Genomic DNA, 24420 nt, shown 5'->3' with positions numbered 1-24420 from the left:
TATTTCACTTCGTTAAGGCTAGTGAAGGTCTGTGTAGGGGTCAATGTAGTGCCAAAGGTCATCGTTTCAAAACTGAGTGATGCCGTCTGACAAGCAGATGGAATATTGACAACCAGGCCTGACAGAATGTGGACAGACAGGCATACAGGTAGGCAGACGCACAAACAATAACTGGAGAGTAGAAATAGACAGCCAGGAGACAAACATATTTCACTGTCAAGTGTAAATTCTTTTTCCTCAGAATTCCCTCGTGGACCTCATGTCGCGACTGAACAGCTCTCAGCCCCATTTTATCAGGTATGTGTCAGTGTTTTGTGTGTCTGTGTGCGCGTTGGTGTGTGTGTCTTGGTGTGTGTGTGTCTTGGTGTGCTGTATGATAACGGTCATAAACGGCAAATTGAATGAGGCGAGGTTAGAATAAGAAAACACAGACTAGACGAGCCAAGCTGGAGGATGCAAGATGTAATGAGTTCAGTCTGACTGAAATCAACAACAATTATTAACTAAGATGTGATTAGTTATAGCGAAACACGACAGCAAACATTACGATGTAACGAGCTTTGTGTGACTAAACCACAACAGCAAATATTAATCACTGTTTGTACCACATAATAATAGTATATATATAATAGTATATAATAGTATATAATAGTATATATATATAACCACATAGCAATCAGTATAGTGTACATCATGTAAACAACAGTACAATAATTACAGCAGAACTCAGAGAATGATACAATGATACAATGCAATACAACAATGAATAACCTAATAATATGAATAACCGAATAACTGCTGACACACAGTAACAGTGAGTCTTGATTGTCTTCTCCTGGCTACAACAGACAGTAATCGTCATGTGACAACACAACAACACAAAGTCGTGTCACACATCCATAGTTACACGTAACACAGCAATAATACTTCAACAAATCTGATCAAATCCACTGTTACACTCAGTACAACAACAATACTATAACAAGTAATGTTACATCCACACACACTCACTACAGCAAGACTACAACAAAGTACTGTGGCATCTCCTACACCCACTGTTACACTGTTACACTCTCTGGACCGTCCAGCTAGGCCGATAGTCAGGGCAGACAACTTCTAGTGTCAAGTGTTACAGTACAAACATTACAGGATAATTATAGGATAAGAACACTAGTGTCATGTGTTACAGTACAAACATTACAGGATAATTATAGGATAAGAACACTAGTGTCATGTGCTACAGTACAAACATTACAGGATAATTATAGGATAAGAACACTAGTGTCACGTGCTACAGTACAAACATTACAGGATAATTATAGGATAAGAACACTAGTGTCATGTGCTACAGTACAAACATTACAGGATAATTATAGGATAAGAACACTAGTATCATGTGCTACAGTACAAACATTACAGGATAATTATAGGATAAGAACACCAGTGTCATGTGCTACAGTACAAACATTACAGGATAATTATAGGATAAGAACACTAGTGTCATGTGCTACAGTACCATTACAGGATAATTATAGGATAAGAACACTAGTGTCATGTGCTACAGGTCCAATACAGGATAATTATAGGATAAGAACACTAGTGTCATGTGCTACAGGTCCATTACAGGATAATTATAGGATAAGAACACTAGTGTCATGTGCTACAGTACAAACATTACAGGATAATTAAAGGATAAGAACACTAGTGTCATGTGCTACAGTACAAACATACAGGATAATTATAGGATAAGAACACTAGTGTCATGTGCTACAAACATTACAGGATAATTATAGGATAAGAACACTAGTGTCATGTGCTACAGTCCATTACAGGATAATTATAGGATAAGACACTAGTGTCATGTGCTACAGTACATTCAGGATAATTATAGGATAAGAACACTAGTGTCATGTGCTACAGTACCACTACAGGATAATTATAGGATAAGAACACTAGTGTCATGTGCTACAGTACCCTTACAGGATAATTATAGGATAAGAACACTAGTGTCATGTGACTACAAACATTACAGGATAATTATAGATAAGAACACTAGTGTCATGTGCTACAGTACAAACATTACAGGATAATTATAGGATAAGAACACTAGTGTCATGTGCTACAGGTCCATTACAGACAATTGTAGGTGAAAACATCGGTACCATGTGCTAGGGTACTATCACAGTCCAATTATAGGATAACAAGAAGACTAAGGTATCATTACATCATAGGATAACACCATAAACACAAACTACAGTACTACAGTACAATTATTCAGTAACAATGCTAGTATTGTGTGCTACAATAATATTACAATTATAAGTATGAACTCCATACAAACCATTCCGGCTTTAGGTCCCGTCACTCTTGTCACACTGCACTTACATCTATTGTCGAAAAATGGCTAAATAATATCAAAGAATTTTTTCTGCTGCCTTATTTATTGACTTTGCCAAAGCCTTTGATGTTATAGATGTTTATCCGAAATCTAAAAAGATATAAACTAAGTACCGACAGCACCAAACTCCTTAACTCCTTTCTCGACAATGGAACTCAGAGTCGCTGTAAACAACCAACTGTCTGATCTCCCTTGAAGTTACATTTGGTGTCCCTCAAGGGTCAGTACTAGGACCCCTGCTTTTCTCCATATACATAAACGATCTTCCTCTCATATATCCCAATCCTGTGAAATGTTTGCAGACGACACCACAATACACGCTCACCACCAACAGATTGAGCCACTCGCTTCCATCCTACAGCTGAGCGCTGACGAGCTCCAGGCTTGGACTGAATCCAACACATGTCTCAACCCCTGAAAACTGAATTCATGCTTCTAACAACTAGACAGACAAGACAAAACCTAGCCACCCCATGTCCTAGTATCCAAATCGGCGCTCAGTCAATAACGGAAGTACAGTTCCACAAACTCATGTCTGTTACCATTGACAACAACTTATCGTGGTCCCAACACATCTCAACCACAAGTAAAAACATCTCCAAGAAAGTCTACCAGCTGTCAAGAATTAAACATTTCCTAGACACTCACACAAAAAAACTCTACTATACCACCCACATCCAGTCTCTCATTGACTAGACCTCCACTCTCCGGGAATCCGCTAGTGGAGCTTCCATCAAACCTCGAGCACGTGATCAGAGGCGAGCAATCAAAGCTGTTCTGCTAAAACCTAGAATAGACCCACGTGACTTCACCTCTCGGGGCGTCCTTCCTCTAAAAGACAGAATTACATTTAATAACTGCATTTTCTTGTACAAAATACTGACAGGTAAACTGTCGCCAAGACTCTCTCCTGTTTTCCTCCAATAACTGTAGAACCTCTCCAGACCTGAATGTCGCCATTGCTAGAGTAGACCTTTGTCACGCACTACATCTGTAGACAGCAAACACTGTAGAAAAAACACTTTCATCAAACCACGAGTTGAATTTCTCAGGGTGACTGAAGACAAACGTCACATGTAGCACACGAGTCACGGCACTGTGCTACGTCACTGACAACCTGACAGAACGATTGTATGAGAGTAGAAATCATTATTAATTAGCGTGGTATGAGTGACATGCTGCTACAAAGGTACGGCCATGGTATAGTGAGTGGTAGTGTCTACTGTAGCGACATCTATACATGCTGTACACTCTATACAAACACTATACTGCTTACTGTAATTATTACACTATACAGACTACTATACTGCTTACTGTAATTACTACTGCACTATACAGACTACTATACCGCTTGCAGTAATTACTGCTGCACTATACAGACTACTGCTGCTATACTTACTACTATACTGTTTACTGTAATTACTACTGCACTATACAGACTACTATACAGACTACTGTAATTACTACAGCACTATACAGACTACTGTAATTACTGCTCACTATACAAACCACTATACTGCTTACTGTAATTACAGCTACAAACCTCACTATCGACTATGCGCACATCTGTAAATACTACATAGTCACTCTATATATAGCCATACACACGTTACTGTAAGCAGTATTGTAATGCACTCCTATAACTAAACCTTGCTATCCCACCGTAGTATTGTAGCTGCACCACTACAAGCACTGCTACACGTAGATGACATCAAGCAGTGGAGGTGACTGTAGTGTAGCTGAGGTAGACCACGAGTGTCTCTACCTGTGCAGGTGTGTCAAGAGCAATGAGCACAAGGTGGCGGACAAGTTCCACACCGAGTTCGTCCTGCAGCAGCTGCGCTCCAGCGGCGTCTTGGACATCGCTCGCGTCCGACAGATGGCGCTGCCCGTGCGCATGGACTTCGGCGAGTTTGTCGACAGGTGAGTTAGTGAGTGAGTTAGTTAGTGAGTTAGTGAGTTAGCCAGGTGATGCTGGGATCGGTAGCTGTGGGCCAGAGTGCAAAGCTTATCTTTAAAGTGAGTGTCTTGAGAATGAGAGCTACCACAGGGTGTGACACTAGAGACTGGGAGTGTGTGTGTGTGTGTGTGTGTGTGTGTGTGTGTGCTGGCTATCTGTGTGTGTGTGTGTGTGTGTGTGCGTGTTCTAACAGGCGGTAGTCAGGTGACCCAAAGCAAGACACGCTTGATGACAGACACAAACGTCAGGAAACGTTGATACCAAAGATATTTCTCCAGTGTACACTTGCTCATTACCTACACGTATACCTACGTACACTTACACAGTAATACACACCTACCCGACAAGATCACTGCCCGGCTATCCGTTTGTAATGCAAGGCTGCTCGTTATTACAGGCATTACCGTGTGTGTATTACAGCTACCAGATGGTATTGTAGGGCTATCCTGGTCTGTAGTCAGGTAGACGTAGTCTGTACTTCAGGTATGCACAGGTGTGTGTTCCGGGTGTAAGCTAGTGTGTGTAAGCTAGTGTGTGTTCCGGATGTAAGCTAGTGTGTGTTCCAGGTTTTAACTAGTGTCTATTTAAGGTTTACTCTATTCTGTGTTCCAGGTATAGACTTGTGTCTATTTAAGGTTTACTCTATTCTGTGTTCCAGGTATAAGCTGCTTGTCTACTCGCCACTAGACAGCGCTGAGCCCACGGCGGCCACCTGCCTGGTCATCATCAAGAACGCCGAGCTGGATGACTACGAGATCGGGGCCACCAAGGTAAGACACACGTGGAGGTGAGACAGAGAAAATGACCTACCACGTGATACACATAGATGATGTGTGTGTATATGTGTGTAGGAGGGAGAAGGAGTGAGACAGAGGTGTATGAGCGTTTTGTGGAGTTGGTGTCTACACTTTGCAAGATGTGATTTACACAAAGAGGACATCAGTCCTCCAGGGTAGGCCGTCACTAACATTTGAATTTTATTTATTGCCTTCAGCAACACAAGCTATCACGTGGCTTTATCGCCGTCTGTTATCACACTCTATCCATCCTAGCATCATCTGTTATCACACTATCCATTTTATTATCATCTCTTATCACACTCTAGCTTTTCCCAGCCTTGTACTTACGACCCTCCCCCCACAAGGTGACAAAGGTCTGTTCCCCCCAGCCAGCTGGCCTCACTAATATCGATATGAGATGTGAGAGACTTAACATAAATTAACATCTTCACGAATCCTTCTTTGTCAGCACGCCTCACAGGCTTTATTCCTTTTATCCTCGTCTGTTATCACACTCACACTATCCAGTTTGTCATTGTTATCACACTATTTTATTATTGTCTGTTATCACACGCGCACTCACACTATCCATTTTGTTATTGTCTGTTGTCACAATCACACTCTATCCATTCTGTCATTGTCTGTTATCACACTCACATTCACACTCACACTCTATCCATTCTGTCATTGTTATCACACTCTATCCATTCTGTCATTGTATGTTATCACACTCACACTATCCATTCTGTCATTGTCTGTTATCACACTCACATTCACACTCACACTCTATCCTTTCTGTCATTGTTATCACACTCTATCCATTCTGTCATTGTCTGTTATCACATTCACACTGTATCCAGTTTGTCATTGTTATCACACTATTTTATCATTGTCTGTTATCACACTCACTCTATCCATTCTGTCATTGTCTGTTATCACACTCACTCTATCCATTCTGTCATTGTCTGTTATCACACTCACATTCACACTCACACTCTATCCATTCTGTCATTGTCTGTTATCACACTCTATCCATTCTGTCATTGTATGTTATCACACTCACACTATCCATTCTGTCATTGTCTGTTATCACACTCACACTCACACACTATCCATTCTGTCATTGTCTGTTATCACACTCACACTCACACTCACACACTATCCATTCTGTCATTGTCTGTTATCACACTCACACTCACACACACACTATCCATTCTGTCATTGTCTGTTATCACACTCACTCTATCCATTCTGTCATTGTCTGTTATCACATTCACACTGTATCCAGTTTGTCATTGTTATCAGACTATTTTATTATTGTCTGTTATCACACTCGCACTCACACTATCCATTTTGTCATTGTCTGTTATCACACTCACTCTATCCATTTTGTCATTGTCTGTTATCACACTCACTCTATCCATTCTGTCATTGTCTGTTATCACATTCACACTCTATCCATTCTGTTATTGTCTATTATCACACTCTATCCATTCTGTCATTGTCTGTTATCACACTCTATCCATTCTGTCATTGTTATCACACTCTATCCATTCTGTCATTGTTATCACACTCTATCCATTCTGTCATTGTCTGTTATCACACTCTATCCATTCTGTCATTGTTTGTTATCACACTCTATCCATTCTGTCATTGTCTGTTATCACATTCACACTCTATCCATTCTGTCATTGTCTGTTATCACACTCTATCCATTCTGTCATTGTTATCACACTCTATCCCTTCTGTCATTGTTATCACACTCTATCCATTCTGTCATTGTTATCACACTCTATCCATTCTGTCATTGTCTGTTATCACATTCACACTCTATCCATTCTGTCATTGTCTGTTATCACACTCTATCCATTCTGTCATTGTCTGTTATCACACTCTATCCATTCTGTCATTGTTATCACACTCTATCCATTCTGTCATTGTTATCACACTCTATCCATTCTGTCATTGTTATCACACTCTATCCATTCTGTCATTGTCTGTTATCACATTCACACTCTATCCATTCTGTCATTGTCTGTTATCACACACTATCCTAACCAGTGTCTTCATGTGTAAATACACAATTCCTTCCATATTGTTTTCATGATGAATATTAGATTTACTAGAAATGTTTTAATGAATTCCGGTTTTTGTGAAATTATTCTGATGATAAGTATCCTATACCCTTTGGGTTTTTCTTAAATGATAAACTAGTGACATTACCTGTTGATACTACTTTTTATATCTACCTTCTCGGCGTTTCGTTCTAGAATTTAAAAAATAAATAAATGATTTTCTAAATACTACAATTGATAAGTTAGTGCTTAATACTTTGATAAATTAAGCCTGATGTTTATTATGAGTTCATCGTGATGTATGTGATGTATTCACCAAGTCACATTGTGTGCATGTTCACTACTTACTATAGACACACTAGCAACGCCCCCACAACACCCCCCGAGTGCAGTGCACGGCCAATGATATTAGAATATTTAGCACGTGACAGTAATCACTGTCAGTAATCAGGGGGATGTTGCAGGGTAGGTGTCCTGTCCAAGCTGGGTACAGGTGTGATTGTCAGTTTTTGTCACTGAGCTTACCCGCGATCTGTTCAAAGTGTCGTGACACTGTCACTTCGTCAGCAAACAGTTTGAGGGATTGGTGACTGACACACAGCTGCTGAGCGAAGTTGACAGGTGAGAGGTTAATTAGCGACAGACGTGAGAAAACACGTGCGCCACGTGCACAGGGGGAGAAAAGGGGGAGGGAGGAAGCGGCAGGTCCTCCCCACCCCTACAGAGACTGGCCTTGAGGGGACCTTCACCTTTCAACCTTTATCCATCGTCAGGTCTTGAAGGAACCTTTGTGGCCTCACGTCTGGAGCTGAACCTTTTGATGTCAGGTTGTGAGATGAGTGCAAGATGGCGCCACTATACACCGAGTGTAGCAATCACGATGATGCTGTGTGTGCAATGACCTCCATGACACGATAACAACACCAACACTGTCATCAGCAACACACCATGTGACAGACGGAGCCAGCAGACCAAAGCAGATCGTTCACTGGCGAATGATTGCCGCTAGAGGGCGCCGGCGAGCGAGACGGAGTGGCAGGACAAGCGTTCGCACCTAGGGTCAGCCTTTTCACCTGGAGTCGAGAATTTGGCGAGGGCCGGTGGGAACCACTTACGTGGCGTGATGACGACGACGGCAGCGCCTGGTATTTTCTGTGGGCCGGTGGGCGGAAAGGCCAGGCGGACTGTGCACACAACCCGCTGTGTGTTCTCACCTCACCGCTTCGCACGTGATGCAGGGCTCGGCCCCTTCACAAAGACGATCCTCCCCGCAGACGTCACGGTAAAGTTTAATGAGAGTTGTCTCACTTGGTGCGAGCTTATCTGGAATACCATGACATTCTCCTCAATGAGCGTGACCATTTTGTGACATTTCAAGCACTGTGCGGCTGGCAGACGAACAATGAGATGATTGTTTTCTTTAGCCGTCTGCGGGTTCGGCCAAGATGATCAAAACCTCCGCGCGATCCGCTCAGCCCCAGTTGCTTCAGGCTTGAGTACAAGGGCTGGAGAGTAACGAGCACGGCACAGTGGAGTTGTCGGTCCTGGTGGCTCCTACCTGTAGTTGTCTCCTCTTTTTTGCACCACGTGACATCATTTCAAGATTATTGCAACTAAAAATAGTTATGATGATAATCGTCGCTTGATCATGTTAGTAATCATACTTGTGATGTTAGTAATCCTACTCATGATGTGGGGAATGATTCCCCAAGAGATAGGGTTTGTGTCTACGAACTGCCAGCTCTGTCTGTATGTCTGCCTGCCTGCCTGCCTGTCTTTCTGTCTGCCTGTCTGTCTGTCTGCCTGTCTGCCTGCCTGCCTGTGTGCCTGCCTGCCTGCCTGCCTGTCTGCCTGTCTGTCTGTCTGTCTGTCTGTCTGCCTGTCTGTCTGTCCACCTGTGGGCCAGCAGAAGCTACAGGCGCGGCTAACATTTGCTTTGGCGGCGAGGTGTGTGATCGATGCCCGTGTTTGATTGTCGCCGCCAGGGGCTTCACAGGACAAGGACGACAATCTCGAGATCAGGGGACTCAACCCGCGGGAGACAAAGCGACAGAATGTTTACAGCGGAGTCTGAAAGGAAAAGCAAAACTTGATCAGCATTTTGAGGGTTAACCTGATGTCATGCCTGATAATAAAATTAAGATTCTAAGGACTGTGCACATGAAAGGTCAACAAACAGCACTTTGTCAACAAATAAGTTACAAATGTTTACACGTTTACACAGACAAACATCCTGTAGGCCCGCTAAACTGTAAGTCGTGTGAGGGGTTCAACGGGTCTAGAACATAGTATGCCCGACCTTCTCTTTCTCTCGCTAATGCGACTTTGTAATAAAGAAAATATAGCTGACTAATGAGGTAAACAGTGTCTTCTACAGCAATTAACATGTAAACAATGAAATACAAATATCAATAGCGTCCAAGCGATGAGCTATAAATAGCAGGCAAGTCTGTAGGCAACTACTAATATCAAAGGTGTCTAGTAGATGAAGTAGCTATGTGCTTGGATGACCTCCGTCCCCACACAGGTAGCGGCAGGTACAAGTGGCCGCTGGCTCCAGCTGCTGTTGGCGCTGGACACTCACCTGGCGGGGTCAGGTCCACGCGATTGGAGGACGGAATGCAGGTCAAAGTGCAGGCTTAGCGCCCCGCGGTCCGCAGGCTGGCCTTCACGGTGTTAATGAGTGCAACCATAGGGGTGGGGTAGGGGTCTGTCTGTCTGGCTGGCTGGCTGGCTGGCTGACCAAGTCCTCATTTTTCACGTCCCATGTCTCAGCGACACGCGACCTTCCCAGAGACAGCAAGGTGAAGGACAGCATTGTCCAGCCATGCGTGTTGTGTACATGTGTACGTACATCAGTGTAAACATGTGTACATCGTGTGTGTAGACACCAAGACCTCAGTGCCGCCCTCATCAGCTCCACAGTCAAGGTGGAGCTACTCGGCTGTTAATGACAAGACAAATATTTTCTGTCGAGGGAAAGACAAGGTTCATCGCTTGTGTAGGGCGTGCGCTAGGCACAGTGAACCACTCAGTCCTTATCTTGACCATTGCATGCCGTGACCACAGAGACCAAAGTGACGATCCAATGACGGGAAGACCTCCCCCCCTTTTCTCTCTCGCCGGCCGCTGGAGTCGAGGCTGTGCGGGGGTGTGCGGGGGTGTGCGGGGGTGTGCGGGGGCTGATGTCAGCGGAGGATTACCAGTCGATAATCCCGTGTCGCTCTCACCTGTACAGCATCGCTAGCGTCCGTGGGAAACTGCTGGCCCCTCTGTGCCGCGCGGCCCTTTGATGTACCTGTAGAGTGACGACAGCCCCTCACCTGTCTGTAAAATAATTAGGATTTCTCGCCTGTCTGCAGACCGATAGACCCTCTCTCCTGTCTATATGGTCTATTTCGCCCATCTCTAGTCTGATGAACCCTCTTGCCTGTCTATAAACTTATAGAATTACCTGTCTGTAGACTGATGAACCCTTTTGCCTGTCTATGAACTTATAGAATTACCGGTCTGTAGACTGATAAACCCTCTCTCCTGTCTATATGGTGATTAGAGTCTTTCGCCCATCTCTAGTCTGATGAACCCTCTTGCCTGTCTATAAACTTATAGAATTACCTGTCTGTAGACTGATGAACCCTCTTGCCTGTCTATAAACTTATAGAATTACCTGTCTGTAGACTGATGAACCCTCTTGCCCGTGTATAGAATTATGAGGGTCTCTCACCTGTCTGTAAACTGATTAACCTGTTACCTGTCTATAAAAATACAAATTACCTGTCTGTAGACTGATGAACCCTCTCACTGATTTCTAAAATGATCATTCTTCACTTGTCTGTAGGATGAGAGCTGGCTTGGGATGGGAGAGGGTTGTTATCTAGTTGCAGAATGGTAGAGGTTATCAGGTTCACAGGATAGGCGTAGAGCAAAGTGACATTGGTAGAGGATGAAGGGTGTGTCTGACGTGTCTTTTGATGACACGTGCGTGTCTATACGAGATGCTGACTTGGTCATTTAGCGAGAAAACAGTTTTAGCAAAACGATGTGCACCAATAGAAGACAGCAAGGGAGGACATCCTGTGTCTGCTACTTACCCCGACTTTATTAGGGAGGTAACAGGTGCCAGAAGGAGCAAACTGCATGCTGCCTTCTGTGTGCCATGCAGCAGCCACGGTGCACCACTCACATTCACTCACCCTTCAGATGTAACACGTCATCATGGACCTGTGTGTCAGTCAAAACACAATGTTAGATATAGACAGAGACGTGTCTACTGACGACAGTCAGCGTGTAGACTACAGTTAGACATAAGTACAGAGTGTTTACTGATGACAACCACCGTGTAGAGTACAGTTAGACATAAGTACAGAGTGTCTACTGATGACAACCACCGTGTAGACTACAGTTAGACATAAGTACAGAGTGTCTACTGATGACAACCACCGTGTAGAACAGACAAACATGGAGGTGGACAATGGTGTCTTGTGATGACGGGAGGGCAAGGCTAGGTGGGATGGGCAGGCGAGGTGAGGGCGACTGGCATGGTGCAGGCTGACCCTGATTATCTCGGGAGATTTAAGGCGATGTGTAGAGTCAGGAAGACGATGTCCAGAGACAACTCCTCGTCAAAGCAAAGGCCAGTCAGGAGGAAGGAATTGCTGACGGCGGCATCACGTACAGTCTTATGTAACGTCCCCGTAATCCCAACATCAACTCGCCTTTTCCCCTTTGTGGTGGACTGTGCAGAGGAGGACGGGTGGGCTGGTGGTGGAGATGTGGGGGTGGTTGCGGTCTGTGGCCAGACATCAAGTGATGGACGCCGAGGGCATTGTGGGAAACCTTGACTGTGACGTCTGCTCTGGCACAGAGGGAACTACCTCCCTCTCAGAAGACCAGTTGCTGGGTGTTGGGTAAGAAGCAGGTCTGGCGACAAGAATGCAGTCGCTGAATGTGAAGATGAGCCAGCAGCCTTGGACTGTGGCCAAAACAACCACCAGACGGCGCTAATAGCATCGGAGGATGCACAGGAGGGTCAAAGACACACGCATGCACACGTTCGCACACACACAAGCACGCACGCGCACACACAGAGCCCAGGAGGAGGAGGAAACAGACCCTCCCCTCAAAATTGACTGCCAATGAAGCGCTTCCGTCTATCAAGTGTCTATCTAGAGGCTAGGTAGGAAGCTTGGGTGCATAAAAGCTTGAGATACCTTTATGACAAGACATTCATCGGCCGTCAACTTGCTGTTGACTCAGTTGTGTGATGTTGTTGCTAGTGCTGGTGGGGTTGCTGGTGTAGTAACGGCTGGACGTTGTCACAAGTGTAGCTTGTGGACATATGTGCAACAATAGGTTAGTAGATCTGTAAGAGTAGCTAGTAGTTTTGTAGCTGACCTGTGACCCTATCTTGTATACAAGGCGTTGGTAGCCTTAACGGTGGGCGTGTAACAAGGGTCAGCAGGACCGGGAGGACGATGGCCTGGCAGCTGTAAGAGTAGCACACAGTAACACACAGTAACACACAGTAACACACAGGTGACATGTTGGCAAACGTCTGTCAACACTAGCTCGGCCTTTCTGTCCCTGCACTCAGGTGTACCTCAAGTTCAGCGAGCTGGACAAACTCAACCGACAGCTGCAGCAGCTTGAGAATCACGTGACCGTCATCCAGAAGTATGTTCGTGGCTTTCAAGCCCGGCGATGCTACCGGAAGTTACGTCAGTTGCGGCGGGAAGAGGTTGAGGCCAAAAGGAAGCTGTTTGACGACCTGCCGCTGGAGACGCTGAAAGCCCGCAACGACGACCACAGCATGGACGACAACCTCAACGACAAGTTCAAGCTGGTGTACACCAAGGACGACAAACACCCCGAGGTAAGTCCTGAGGCGGACAACTCACTTTGCTGTGTTCCTTCTGCTCTAGAGTTGTCTTCCCTGCACACATTTCTCTTCCTACTCGCTCCACCCTCCGTAGTCGTGGAGTTTTGTAGACAAAGTGTGTTTTGTCTATGACTGTGAGATGGAAGTGTTCTGTCTGTGACTGTGAGATGGAAGTGTGTTTTGTAGATGACTGTGAGATGGAAGTGTGTTTTGTAGATGACTGTGAGATGGAAGTGTGTTTTGTAGATGACTGTGAGATGGAAGTGTGTTTTGTAGATGACTGTGAGATGGAAGTGTTTTGTCTGTGACTGTGAGATGGAAGTGTTCTGTCTGTGACTGTGAGATGGAAGTGTTCTGTCTGTGACTGTGAGATGGAAGTGTTCTGTCTGTGACTGTGAGATGGAAGTGTTCTGTCTGTGACTGTGAGATAAAAGTGTGTTTTGTATATGACTGTGAAATGGAAGTGCTCTGTCTGTGACTGTGAGATGGAAGTGTGTTTTGTATATGACTGTGAGATAGAAGTGTGTTTTGTATATGACTGTGAGATGGAAGTAGGTTCTGTATATGACTGTGAAATGGAAGTGTTCTGTCTGTGACTGTGAGATGGAAGTGTTCTGTCTGTGACTGTGAAATGGAAGTGTTCTGTCTGTGACTGTGAGATGAAAGCTTGTCGACCAGCCGAGGAGCAGGTGAGAAACATTGTGTACAAAGAACACAGTACGAGGTGCTATCAGTCAAAGTGATAAAGAAGTCGTTTTAAAATTGAAATGTGTACCTGCCTGTCTGCCTGTCTCCCTGTCTGTCTGTCTGTCTATCTGCCTGCCTGTCTGTCTGTCTGTCTGTCTGTCTGTCTGCCTGCTGCCTGCCTGCCTGTCTGTCTGTCTGTCTGTCTGTCTGTCTGTCTGTCTGTCTGTCTGTCTGTCTGTCTGTCTGTCTATTGGAAGGCTAGCGGTGTGGCGCGCGAGGTTTGTACTGTGTGTGTGTGTGTGTGTTACAAGTGCCGTGGGACTTGATTCTGACACCTGTAGGTCTCAGTGGTGTGACCACTGTCAGTGTGACAATAGTTGTGACAGGTACGATGAGTGTAACACGTGTGGTGATTGTAACAGGAATTCTAAGTGTAATGAGTATTCCCAGTGTATGCAACACGAGACTTCAAACCTGTCCGGCACCACGTGTCTGTGACGAACGAAAAGCTGCTGACCAGTCAGTGTCAGTGTCAGTGTCAGTGTCAGTGTCAGTCCTCGGATTGTGACAAACATTGAGAGTCAGCTGGTGTTGTCAGCCGGCCTCTCAGTCTCTAACACTAGAGTGACTCAACCTATCTAATCGTCAAAGCACCAGGGGTCCTTAGTGTCCAGCACTAGGACTGACCAGCGTTTGTCAACATACTTGACTGTCACACTAGGACTGACCAAGTGATGTCAGTAGGACTGTGGAGTGAGCGGAGACACAGGACTGATAGTCTTTAAAAATAGGACTGAACCGGACTGACTGTCCAACACTGACTCCGAGGACAAGCTGACTGACCAGTCCAGTTGACTGACCAGAGTACTGACTTCTAGGACTAGTCGCCGACACAAGCGACACAGTCCTGTCTCCCCACCCACCTACTCCCCGTGTCTGTCACGTGGAAGGGCTCCAGCAGTTTGTTTCCCCGGGCAACACAAGGTACTTCCCATGAAACACTTCCATCCCCTTGAGTAAAAGAATACAAAATAAAAAGATACATCGATGTACCTTCCACTGTCGCAGTGGTGAACACAGAATTGAGAGGGAGGGGAGAGAATCAAGAAGGTTTATTGGCTGCGCATGCGTATTGTTTAGTGTGAGGTGTAACGTGATGCGATGCTGGTCATCGCCTGTCGTCTACCGCTCGTCCTCACAGCGCCTTCCACAGCCGCTGGGTCCGTGTTTGACATCGCGGCGTATGTTCCGCTCAGACAGAGTCCAGGATTATCCCCCCTTGCAACAACGCGAGATCGGCGAGGACCAATATTGGTTGTCAAATACGCAACTCCGCCGCCGTCCTGGGTACGAGTGGAGGTGGGGTGGGCTGGGGGTGTGCAGAGAGGCCAGGGGAGGTGTATGATGGAGGGAGGGGGTGTGTGGGTCGAGAAATGGCCAGCAGGCCTTACGATTGGACGAATGGGTCTGTGATCCGCCGTCTGCGGGACGCCAAATACAACAAGAATGTTTCAACTCCCTGGTAACTTCCTCTTGCGCATGCGTCGTGCAGAGGTTGAGCGTAGAAAGGCCGCGTCCTGTCCGGAGGGGGGGAGGGGTTTAGTGGGCGTCTGATGATGGCGGCAGCTCTCTGTCTTACGTAATGTTTGGCTTGATGCCGCTCGCCGGGCCGCCAGCCACATCTCAGGCTCTCGCACCTTATCTGTGGGTCATCGTCAGCAGCTCACGCTGGTCATCGCTCCTGACCCTCTCCGGCGTCTGTCGCCAGTCTCGTCTTCCTCCGCCTCGACCAAAGCCCTCGCCAGAAGCCATGTTGTGACCTGTGGCCGGAGACTTGGTTGAGAGACACACAAGATCAGACGGAACGGAGGACTGGAGAGTCTTCCTCCTTCACCACCTGCACGGCGCTTACCTGTCCGCCCGTGTGCAAGCCACCCCAGGTAACGGGAAAGCTGTGAACTCTCACGACTGTATTTTCCTAAACGATGGAGGAAGTCTGCACTTCATTCCTTTTGTGAAGGGTATATAGCAGACAAGCTTTGATTTTGACTGTCACTGGTCATGTACGGCCCACTGATTTTAATTTAGTTTTAATGAACCTGTGCCTTTGTGCCTGCCGATAGCACTTCACACAGAATGTTGCTGTCAAATGCCGTAAACTGACAGAAAATGAAAGCAGAGCTCAGCCGAGTTAGGGGCAGAGGTCAGAAAGTTTAATGAGACTAAAAAAAAAAAAAAAAAATAAAAAAAAACCAGAAAAAACAAGTACGACTAAAGTTTGGCGATGAAACCTTTGTCTGTCCAAGGACAGATTTTTAGCAACTTCCGGCTCACTCTGGTCCTTTCATAACTGCTGATGATATTTTGTAGTTTTGACTGTTTCTGTTCTCTTGGCTCTCGCCTTGAAACTTGGTGAAAGATGACCACTGATGAAAAATGATAACTAAGAAAAAGGTTAATGTATCTTTTTGCTATGTTTTTTTCCTTTCTTTTGCTATTTTACGGGCACGATTTACTCAAAAACAAAATAGTTCATATCTAATGTCTAAAGTGCTTCAACTGAATTAAAATACTCTATACTTTCATCATCAGAAATCACAGCCAGTCATACCTAAACAAAAGTAAACAATTTCTGATTATCTTAGATCAATAATAATTTTAAAAAAACTGAAACTTTCTAGCCTTTGTAGAAATGTAAGAGATATTTCCAGACAGTATTTTTGAATGCATTCACATGAAACAAACATTAACAAGTTTAAAACGTTTTTGCTCTGACTATTCTATAAACAGTTTAGTTCTATGTATTTTAACTAGTGTGCTATATTTAGTGTTGTTTATGAAAAGTGTGTTATATTTAGTGTTGTTTATGAAAAGTGTGCTATATTTAGTGTTGTATGCGACAAGATCAGGCCGGTTTTCGGCAGGGTAAATGAAGCACAGACCTTATCGCTACACTACGAAATGTTTTTGAACAGTCCATCGAATGACAGTAGCCACTCTACATGAACTTTGTGGATTTTGAGAAGGCTTTTGACTCCGTAGACAGGGAAACCATCTGGAAGTTGATGCAGCACTACGGATTTCCACCAAAGTTCATTGCCATCATCCAGCAGCTGTATGAGAACTCGACATGCCAGGTGATACACAAGGGAAAGCTGACTGACTCCTTTGCAGTGAGGACTGGAGTGAGGCAAGGTTGTCTGCTTTCACCGACAATATTCCTGATCGTCATAGACTGGATCGTGAGAAGAACAACCTCTAACAGCAACACGGGCGTTCAGTGGACCTTCACCAGGCAGCTTGAGGATCTTGACTTTGCGGATGACATCAGCCTGTTGTTCCCACAAACAACAACACGCACAGACAAAGCTCACTCGGCTCGTACAAGAAGCAGCAATGACTGGCCTGACCATCAACATCAAGAAGACGGAGGTACTGAGGGTCAGCAACAAGCAAGAAGCCCCACTACAACTAGATGGGGAATGTATTATAGAGTCTGACCGTTTCACATACCTTGGAAGCATAGTCAGCAAAGATGGAGATACAGATGAAGACGTAAGAAGCCGAAGAAATAAAGTCAGGCTTGCATTCCACACCCTGAGACCTATCTGGAACTCCAAAGCATAATCTCGGCACGCGAAGACATCAAGAGGTGGAAGTGGGGCTGAATCGGTCACACCTTACAAAATTGCCAGCCGACAATTTAACAAGACAAGCTCTGGGCTGGAACCCACAGGGGAGGCGCAAGGTTGGGAGACAAGACAGACGTGGAGACGATCAGTCCACAGAGAGGCAGAGACAGCTGGCAGGACATGGTCCTAACTGGAATGGGATGCCCAGGACAGGGTCCGATGGCGGGGTGTGGTTGAGGCTGGGGGTAAAAAAGAAGAAGACTATATTTAGTGTTGTTTGCGATTATTGTGTATCTTTGTATGTTGAAGCCGCGAGGAGGAGTCTTAACGGAGGGCGTGAGGCTTACATCCCCTCAAACCTAGTTACGAATCAAGTTACAACTTCAGCAAAAATGTTTGGTGGGATTCTTCATCAAGATGAAACCCTTTAAACTACAACTTTTGTCAATGTTTGCTTGACAACCAACTGACCGTTGATTGACTTTGTTTATCCATGACAACTGTGGTGTACAATGTGGGATGTAGTGTGTAGCTCAGTCAGCCTGTGGTTGTGCATGAAGCTGTAGTAGTGTGACACCTGTAGCTCAGTCACTTTGTGTGACGTGTGCAGATCGTCAAGAACCTTCACCGCCCCAAGTCTCCACTAGTCAGTGCCCTGGAGGGCGAGAACAATGCCGGTCACGTGCCTGCCATGAGCGTCACAGGAGAGAGGTGAGGGCCTGTGAGTGATGAGGGAGTGTGAGGGGTGAGGGCCTGGGAGGTTTCCTCCTGAATTATCTCCCCTACTGAGGGATGTTGTAGAACCCTGGGGCAGCTTGTTATAATATCATATAATATAAAACCCTGATGCATTTTCTGGTAACACACCCAGACTCCACACTCCAGGAGACCGAACGTTGACAGGGTTCTCACTGGGTCCTCCTAGATAGAGGGGCGGGGGAAGAGAACAAGAGGATCAGGGTATTGCACCCTGTCGAAGGTCTCTTTGCAAGGACTGTTTCTATTGGTTACCTGCAGGTACGGGGGCAGCGACGGCACACGCTCTTTGCCCAGCGACGATGACCATCGCCCCCAGAGGCGGAGGAAGAAGAGACAGAGACGTCCATCACAGAAATCTACTACAACTACGTCAGAGTCCACCGCCACCACCAACGTCACCAACCTGTCGGGCCAACCCATCATGGCGGATAACAAGTCAGTGGCAGCTTGTAGTTAATTTTTATCTTAACCTTTTAGTTTCTAGCGTTTTCTGTTAATTTATTTCTTTGTTGTGTTTGAATTCTGTGCCTCGACATTATGAGGTGAAATGTAGCTGAGGATGTAAACACAAACAAGCAGTTTCTTTGCTGTCTTACGTTCGTCCATTTCCAAGCTTAAGGTTCATCCTGCCATAGTACTTGCCATGTCCATGGTGTCTGAGGTCATCATTCGACCATTTCCCCCAGTGTATGACTTTAGTGATTGTGTCACACTACCTTTGTAGCCATGCACTAAATGTCCTTTAGCCAGGTTCGTACAAGCTAAAGCTAATCCCCTTTGTAGCACAATAAAGCTCCCCTACTGTCTGTGGCCGCCACATTTATCAGGCAAGGGAAAGGCCACCTCACTCTTCATGTGATTAGAAATGTGACAGAGAAGGGTAGGCTACACCTTGAACTAGTCTGGTGTAGACACGGTGTACCTCTTGCTATTACAATAAAACATGGTGTACACTGACAGTTACAACAAGACAGACAACAGTTCAGTGTCACAACGACTACAAGCACAACACATCAAGTACAAACATCGGTATAGTACAGCATAGCAGTGTTGTCAACAACAAACAGCATTGTTTAGATAAATGCTGCGAGTGGGCAAGTGCTGCTGATTGGTGTCACGTGACAGAAGCAGTGGTTTACTTGATATAAGTCGTAAAAACTGATCTGTAAACATGGCTGGGAGGCTGTCGGCCGACCAACACATTGCCATTTCCGTTATGATAGTCATCTGTCTGATGGAAGCGTGACGGGGGTGATGTGGTGATGAGGGTGACGGCGTGAGGAGGTGACGAGGTCACAAGATGATAAGGTGACGGGGTAAAAAGGTGACGGGGTGACAAGGGGACAGAGTGAGGCGGTGACGGGGTGACAAGGGGATGAAGTGACGGGGTGACAAGAAGACGGATTGATAAGGTGACGGGGTGAGGCCGTGACGAGGTGACGGGGTGACAAGGGATGAAGCGACGGGGTGACGAGGTGACGGGGTCACAAGATGATAAGATTTGATGAGGTTGATGAGGTTGATGAGGTGATGCCGCAAACGTTACAGGCGTGATGATGGCGAGGTGTCCGATGTGGTGAAGGTGGTGAAGGTGGTGAGGGTGGCCTCCATGACTCGCCATCCGTAAACTCCTGGTGTGACATCCGTAAACCTCCTTTTGTCCTGCAGCGTGTGCAGTGCAGTCCATGATGTAGAAACTCTGGTGTAACCTGTGTTTGTGCGCTCACCTCCACGATCCAGTCCACACCTCCTCTCCTTGTCAACTTCACCTTCTACTTACACTGAAGAAACGTCACACGTGTGACACACTAGAGAAACGGTCACAAAATGTCCAATTCTCTGTTTGTCTGTAGCACACACATGCAACTTACAATTGCGAACAACCGGTCCACCCATGCAGAAGCCAGTGAAGGAATAATTACCTGTCAGAGTTGTTTGAGACAGGTGAATAAATACCGCGGCCATCTTAGACAAAACGCGACATTTGACACCTGTTACAGGTGACTTGGATCAGGCCGGCAGGTGACGTGCTGCACGTGCCGCTGTGCGCACACAACCCTCACACAGTAACTCACCCCTACCCCACTAAGTACTCCTCCCACAGGGAGATGATGGCACCCTTTATCTTGTGGCCAGTCAAGTCGACAGAGAAGCTAGCCATCAGCATCTTCATCAACTGCTTGAGCACTGAGCAGCTTGCAAGTCTCGCTTCTCTCTGTGGACATCGTGACTGACCATTCCTGGACACTGACTTGCTTCCCTCTGCAAAACCTACAGACATTTCCACGAGCTTCTTGATGCCACTAGGAGAAGAAGAAGAAGAAGATGATGATGATGATGATGATGATGATGATGATGATGATGATGATGATGATGATGATGAAGTGGACAGGAAAGGACCAACGCGTTCAGAAGATGGAGGGTAGGTGATGAAGTCGGAAAGATGGCGGTTGAAAAGGTAGATGGTGAAGCTATGGGAGGAGGGGGTTGGTGGAGGAGAGAGCGAGGAGCGAATCCCCGGTGATTAAAAAGATGGCGGACAGGGATCTAGACCACGGGCCACGCGAACTCTCGCGACATTTGGCACCTACGTCAGCGCGCGCTTGTCTGTGTTGGCACACACACTCTATAATGATAGAGAGAAGGAGAAAACCTGTCTCTGGGCGACTCACCCACCCCGTGTGGACCTATGCGGGGTTGTTAAAGTCTTGTGATAGTTTACCTGTCCATCTCTCTGTATTTTCCTGTTTGTTATCCTATGTAACAGACAACCATGCAGGTGTGTATCATGTTTATATCTTCGAAATTGAAAATCATGAGACCGACATGTCACACGGGAGATGTCACCTGGATAAACACCCTCATCAAATTAACCCACCCTCCCTGGTGCTATGCGAGAGGGGAGGTGTCTGCTGACACTATGGCTCCTGTTGGTCTTTCATCGTCAGACTTGTAGGATGGTGACGACAGGTGTGCTGAGAGTCCGTGACACTTTCAGGCTGTAGTAATCTCTGGTCACTACCTGCATTTCATATCGAGGCTGTAAGCACCTTACAGGTCAGCCATAAGTCTGCCCACCACAATGTGTGACCCGCAAACGGCTTCTAAAGATGGTGGCCATGTATTACTGAAGAGCTTTCGTGTTGGGTAGACTGCACTGAGTTATCGGCTTGATGGGCCTGTCATTCACAGTCTTCATCGTCAACATTACTGCAGTTATCAGCTCCATCGTCAAGAGCAGCCCACACCTGGGCGACGAGGGTGCTTAGCCCTGTAAGGCGATACATACAGGGTCTCAGCCTGGTGCCAAGGACCCGCCTGTTTGGTCGCCGCACTTGTCGCACACGTCGTCCGCTGTGTGCACAGACACTAATGAGTGGGGTATGACGTGTGCACACATACTACCACACATACTACCACACATACTACCACACATACTACCACACATACTCACCACACATACTCATCACACATACTCATCACACGTACTCATCGCGCCAGCAGCAAATCCACGCCAGTGACATGTCGTCAGGCTGGAAGACTTTGATAAAAGTCAACAAACTAAACTTTCTTTTGTTAGTAGTCGACACTTGGTAGAGTTGTTGTAGTCGTGTTGACTCATAGCCCTTGATACACTGCAACAGTAGCACGCGCAGGACAGGAAGCAGCCTCCAGCTTTGTGTACATCAGCAAAAATAGTCTTTGACAAGTTCTCACTAGAAACATAAACATACAGATGGCACTAAGGGGCGTGAATGAAGTAGAGAGTGGCACAACGTGTCCAGGGCGGAGATGGCGATAGGCGGTGTCAGCAACATGAAAGATGGTATAAACGCCAGAAATGAGTTGAAATAAGTACAAAGTCTGAATTAAAATAAAGTTTCACACTCCAAAACCAACAACTCAGTCAGCAAGCAGTAAGTATCGCAGCCATCGCACTTCTTATTTCACAATTGTCAAAGGCAACAGAAATGGGGATTCATTTGCAACGGGTTAAGCTATCCTGCTGTGGCTGATTATCGCCCTTGCCTGTTGCTGGTGTCGTACAGAGGGCGCTGCGTGTTTGCCTCGTGTCCTCATCCTCCTGCGAGTTTCATTGTACAGACATCGCTCTCTAGCCCGGCACATACTGTCAAGGGGGATATAGGGGGGTGATGTGCTGACATCGCTCTCTAGCTACCACTGTCAGGGGATATAGGGGGATGATGTGCTGACATCGCTCTCTAGATGTGTAGGTGAATGAAGTGCAAGAGGCACAAGTTCAAAGTTCACACGAATGTCACTGAGAGACACAAGATGGCGGAGAAGACCCTCTCACTCGGCCATTAGACAGCAGCTGGTCTCTTTTTATATGACGTCATTTTGTGCTCAAAGTGACGTGGAACTAATGACGCACACGCTGCGTCAGACACATGACGACAGACACAAGACACCATTGTACACGTGACAGTAGGAGACCAACCACAACTCACTACACAGGGTCAGAGGGTGAAAGAAGCTCTGACACCTTCTTCTTGTTCTTCCTTTCTTTCTCCTCTCTCTCTCTCAAACCGCTGCACCGACAAGGACATACGCACTCTTTAGTGCTTTTTGTAGGCTGTGTCTACACTCACCCTGACTATGTCTACCCATGAAACTGTTTACACAAACAAGTCCTGTACACACCTGTATACACACAATCCTAGCACACGTCTCTCTACACCGAGACACACACCAGTTACACATGCGTGTGTGTATGTGTGTAAAGCGGCATGAAGTACGGGCACAGTGCAGGTGACTGCACCAAGACACTTGACAGTTTGCCTGCCGACGTCACGTCTGTTGATGCAGCCTCCTGTCAAGATGTTGACAAAGGGCGGTAACTGAATTACTCTGGGATCGTTTGACCACACTACAGACTTCTCCTGAGCATCTCTACCCTAAAACTTGTATACACGTCTAGCCAGTACACTAGTTATGACACATCTAGCCACACAACTGGTTATGACACATCTAGCTACGTAGCTAGTCATGACACACCTACACACGTAGATAGTCACGACACATCTAGTCACGTAGTTAGTCACGACACATCTAGCCACGTAGCTAGTCACGACACATCTAGCCACGTAGCTAGTCATGACACATCTAGCCACACAGCTGGTTATAACGTACCTAGCCAGTCAAGTGAGGTTGTCTACCCGTCCACACAACGAAGGTAGTTCTAGCGCTGCTAGCCCATAATCTCACGTGGTTAGCACGTGACTAGAGTGCGCTCTGTAGTCTCTACTGACTTGGCTACAGTGTGTGCCTGTACTGTACCACAGACCACAGGACATACTTACTGTCCACACCTGTCAAAATTAGCTTGACCCTACTGTATGCTAGTTCAGGTCGTTCACCTGTCTGTAATACCAGGTGTCATCCACTTATGGCATCACCAATCCTGCTATGTTTTCACCTTTAAAAAATTCCAAAAAACTGTAGGATTTATATACAAACATTTTATTGACAAACATGATCCTAGTTATCCCTGAGTGAGGTGTAATTGCTTACTTGATTATACCAATTACTTTGGCGTAAAGACTCGTCAGTTTAAATCATCTGCTTTCCTGTCTTCCTTTCATTTTTTGTTAAGGTAGGGAGCTTCCGTGAAACTTTGCTATGATATTTTGCTATAGTACCTTGTTGTGACACCTTGCTGTGACACCTTGCTATAGTACCTTGGTGTGACACCTTGGTGTGACACCTTGCTGTGACACCTTGGTGTCAACCTTGCTATATTACCTTGGTGTGACACCTTGCTGTGACACCTTGCTGACACTTTGATACGATGACTGTGTCTGACCTGTGTCTGACTTCCTGTGACCCTGACCAGCTTCCAGCCGTGGGATGTCTTCAAGACCGTGTCGAGGAAGAGCGAGACGATATACGAGGCGACGACCAACTGGTTTGAGGTGGCCGCCAAGACCCTCAAGCTTTTCTTCTTCCTTCTTCTCTTCCTCCTCGTCCTCGTTTCCGCCGTGGTCAGCAAGGCATCACTTCTACTCATGACCAACGCCATCGGAAACGCCGATCTGGTGAGGGTCTTGTCCACCTTGTCCCGTGAGGCTCGTCCGGTCCTCTGTCCACGCCAGCGTGACCACGTGATAATGTAGTAGACATGTTTTAGACTGTAGACTTTATGAGTGTAGGTCATAGTCCTCACTGAAGACGGTGAGTATAGAAACGTAGAAAACATTTACATAGATGTGAATAGTCAACGCAGCCATA

At 46.1% G+C, this 24420-nt stretch overlaps 1 protein-coding gene across 1 annotated transcript in view; it reads left to right on the top strand.

The window, feature by feature from the left end:
* Nucleotides 1-24420, top strand: part of LOC112554551 (chitin synthase chs-2-like) — a 60405-nt gene that overhangs the window by 17224 nt on the left and 18761 nt on the right. The window contains 7 exon segments of the mRNA XM_025222360.1: nucleotides 242-297; nucleotides 4172-4321; nucleotides 5017-5128; nucleotides 12806-13084; nucleotides 18020-18120; nucleotides 18427-18603; nucleotides 24026-24227. Coding sequence (XP_025078145.1) covers nucleotides 242-297; nucleotides 4172-4321; nucleotides 5017-5128; nucleotides 12806-13084; nucleotides 18020-18120; nucleotides 18427-18603; nucleotides 24026-24227 — 1077 coding nt within the window.

The sequence above is a fragment of the Pomacea canaliculata genome, linkage group LG13 (assembly GCF_003073045.1).
Source record: "Pomacea canaliculata isolate SZHN2017 linkage group LG13, ASM307304v1, whole genome shotgun sequence".
NCBI classification, from domain to species: Eukaryota; Metazoa; Mollusca; class Gastropoda; order Architaenioglossa; family Ampullariidae; genus Pomacea; species Pomacea canaliculata.
Note: the sequence above shows the minus strand (reverse complement) of the source record. Positions and strands in the feature narration are given on the sequence as shown.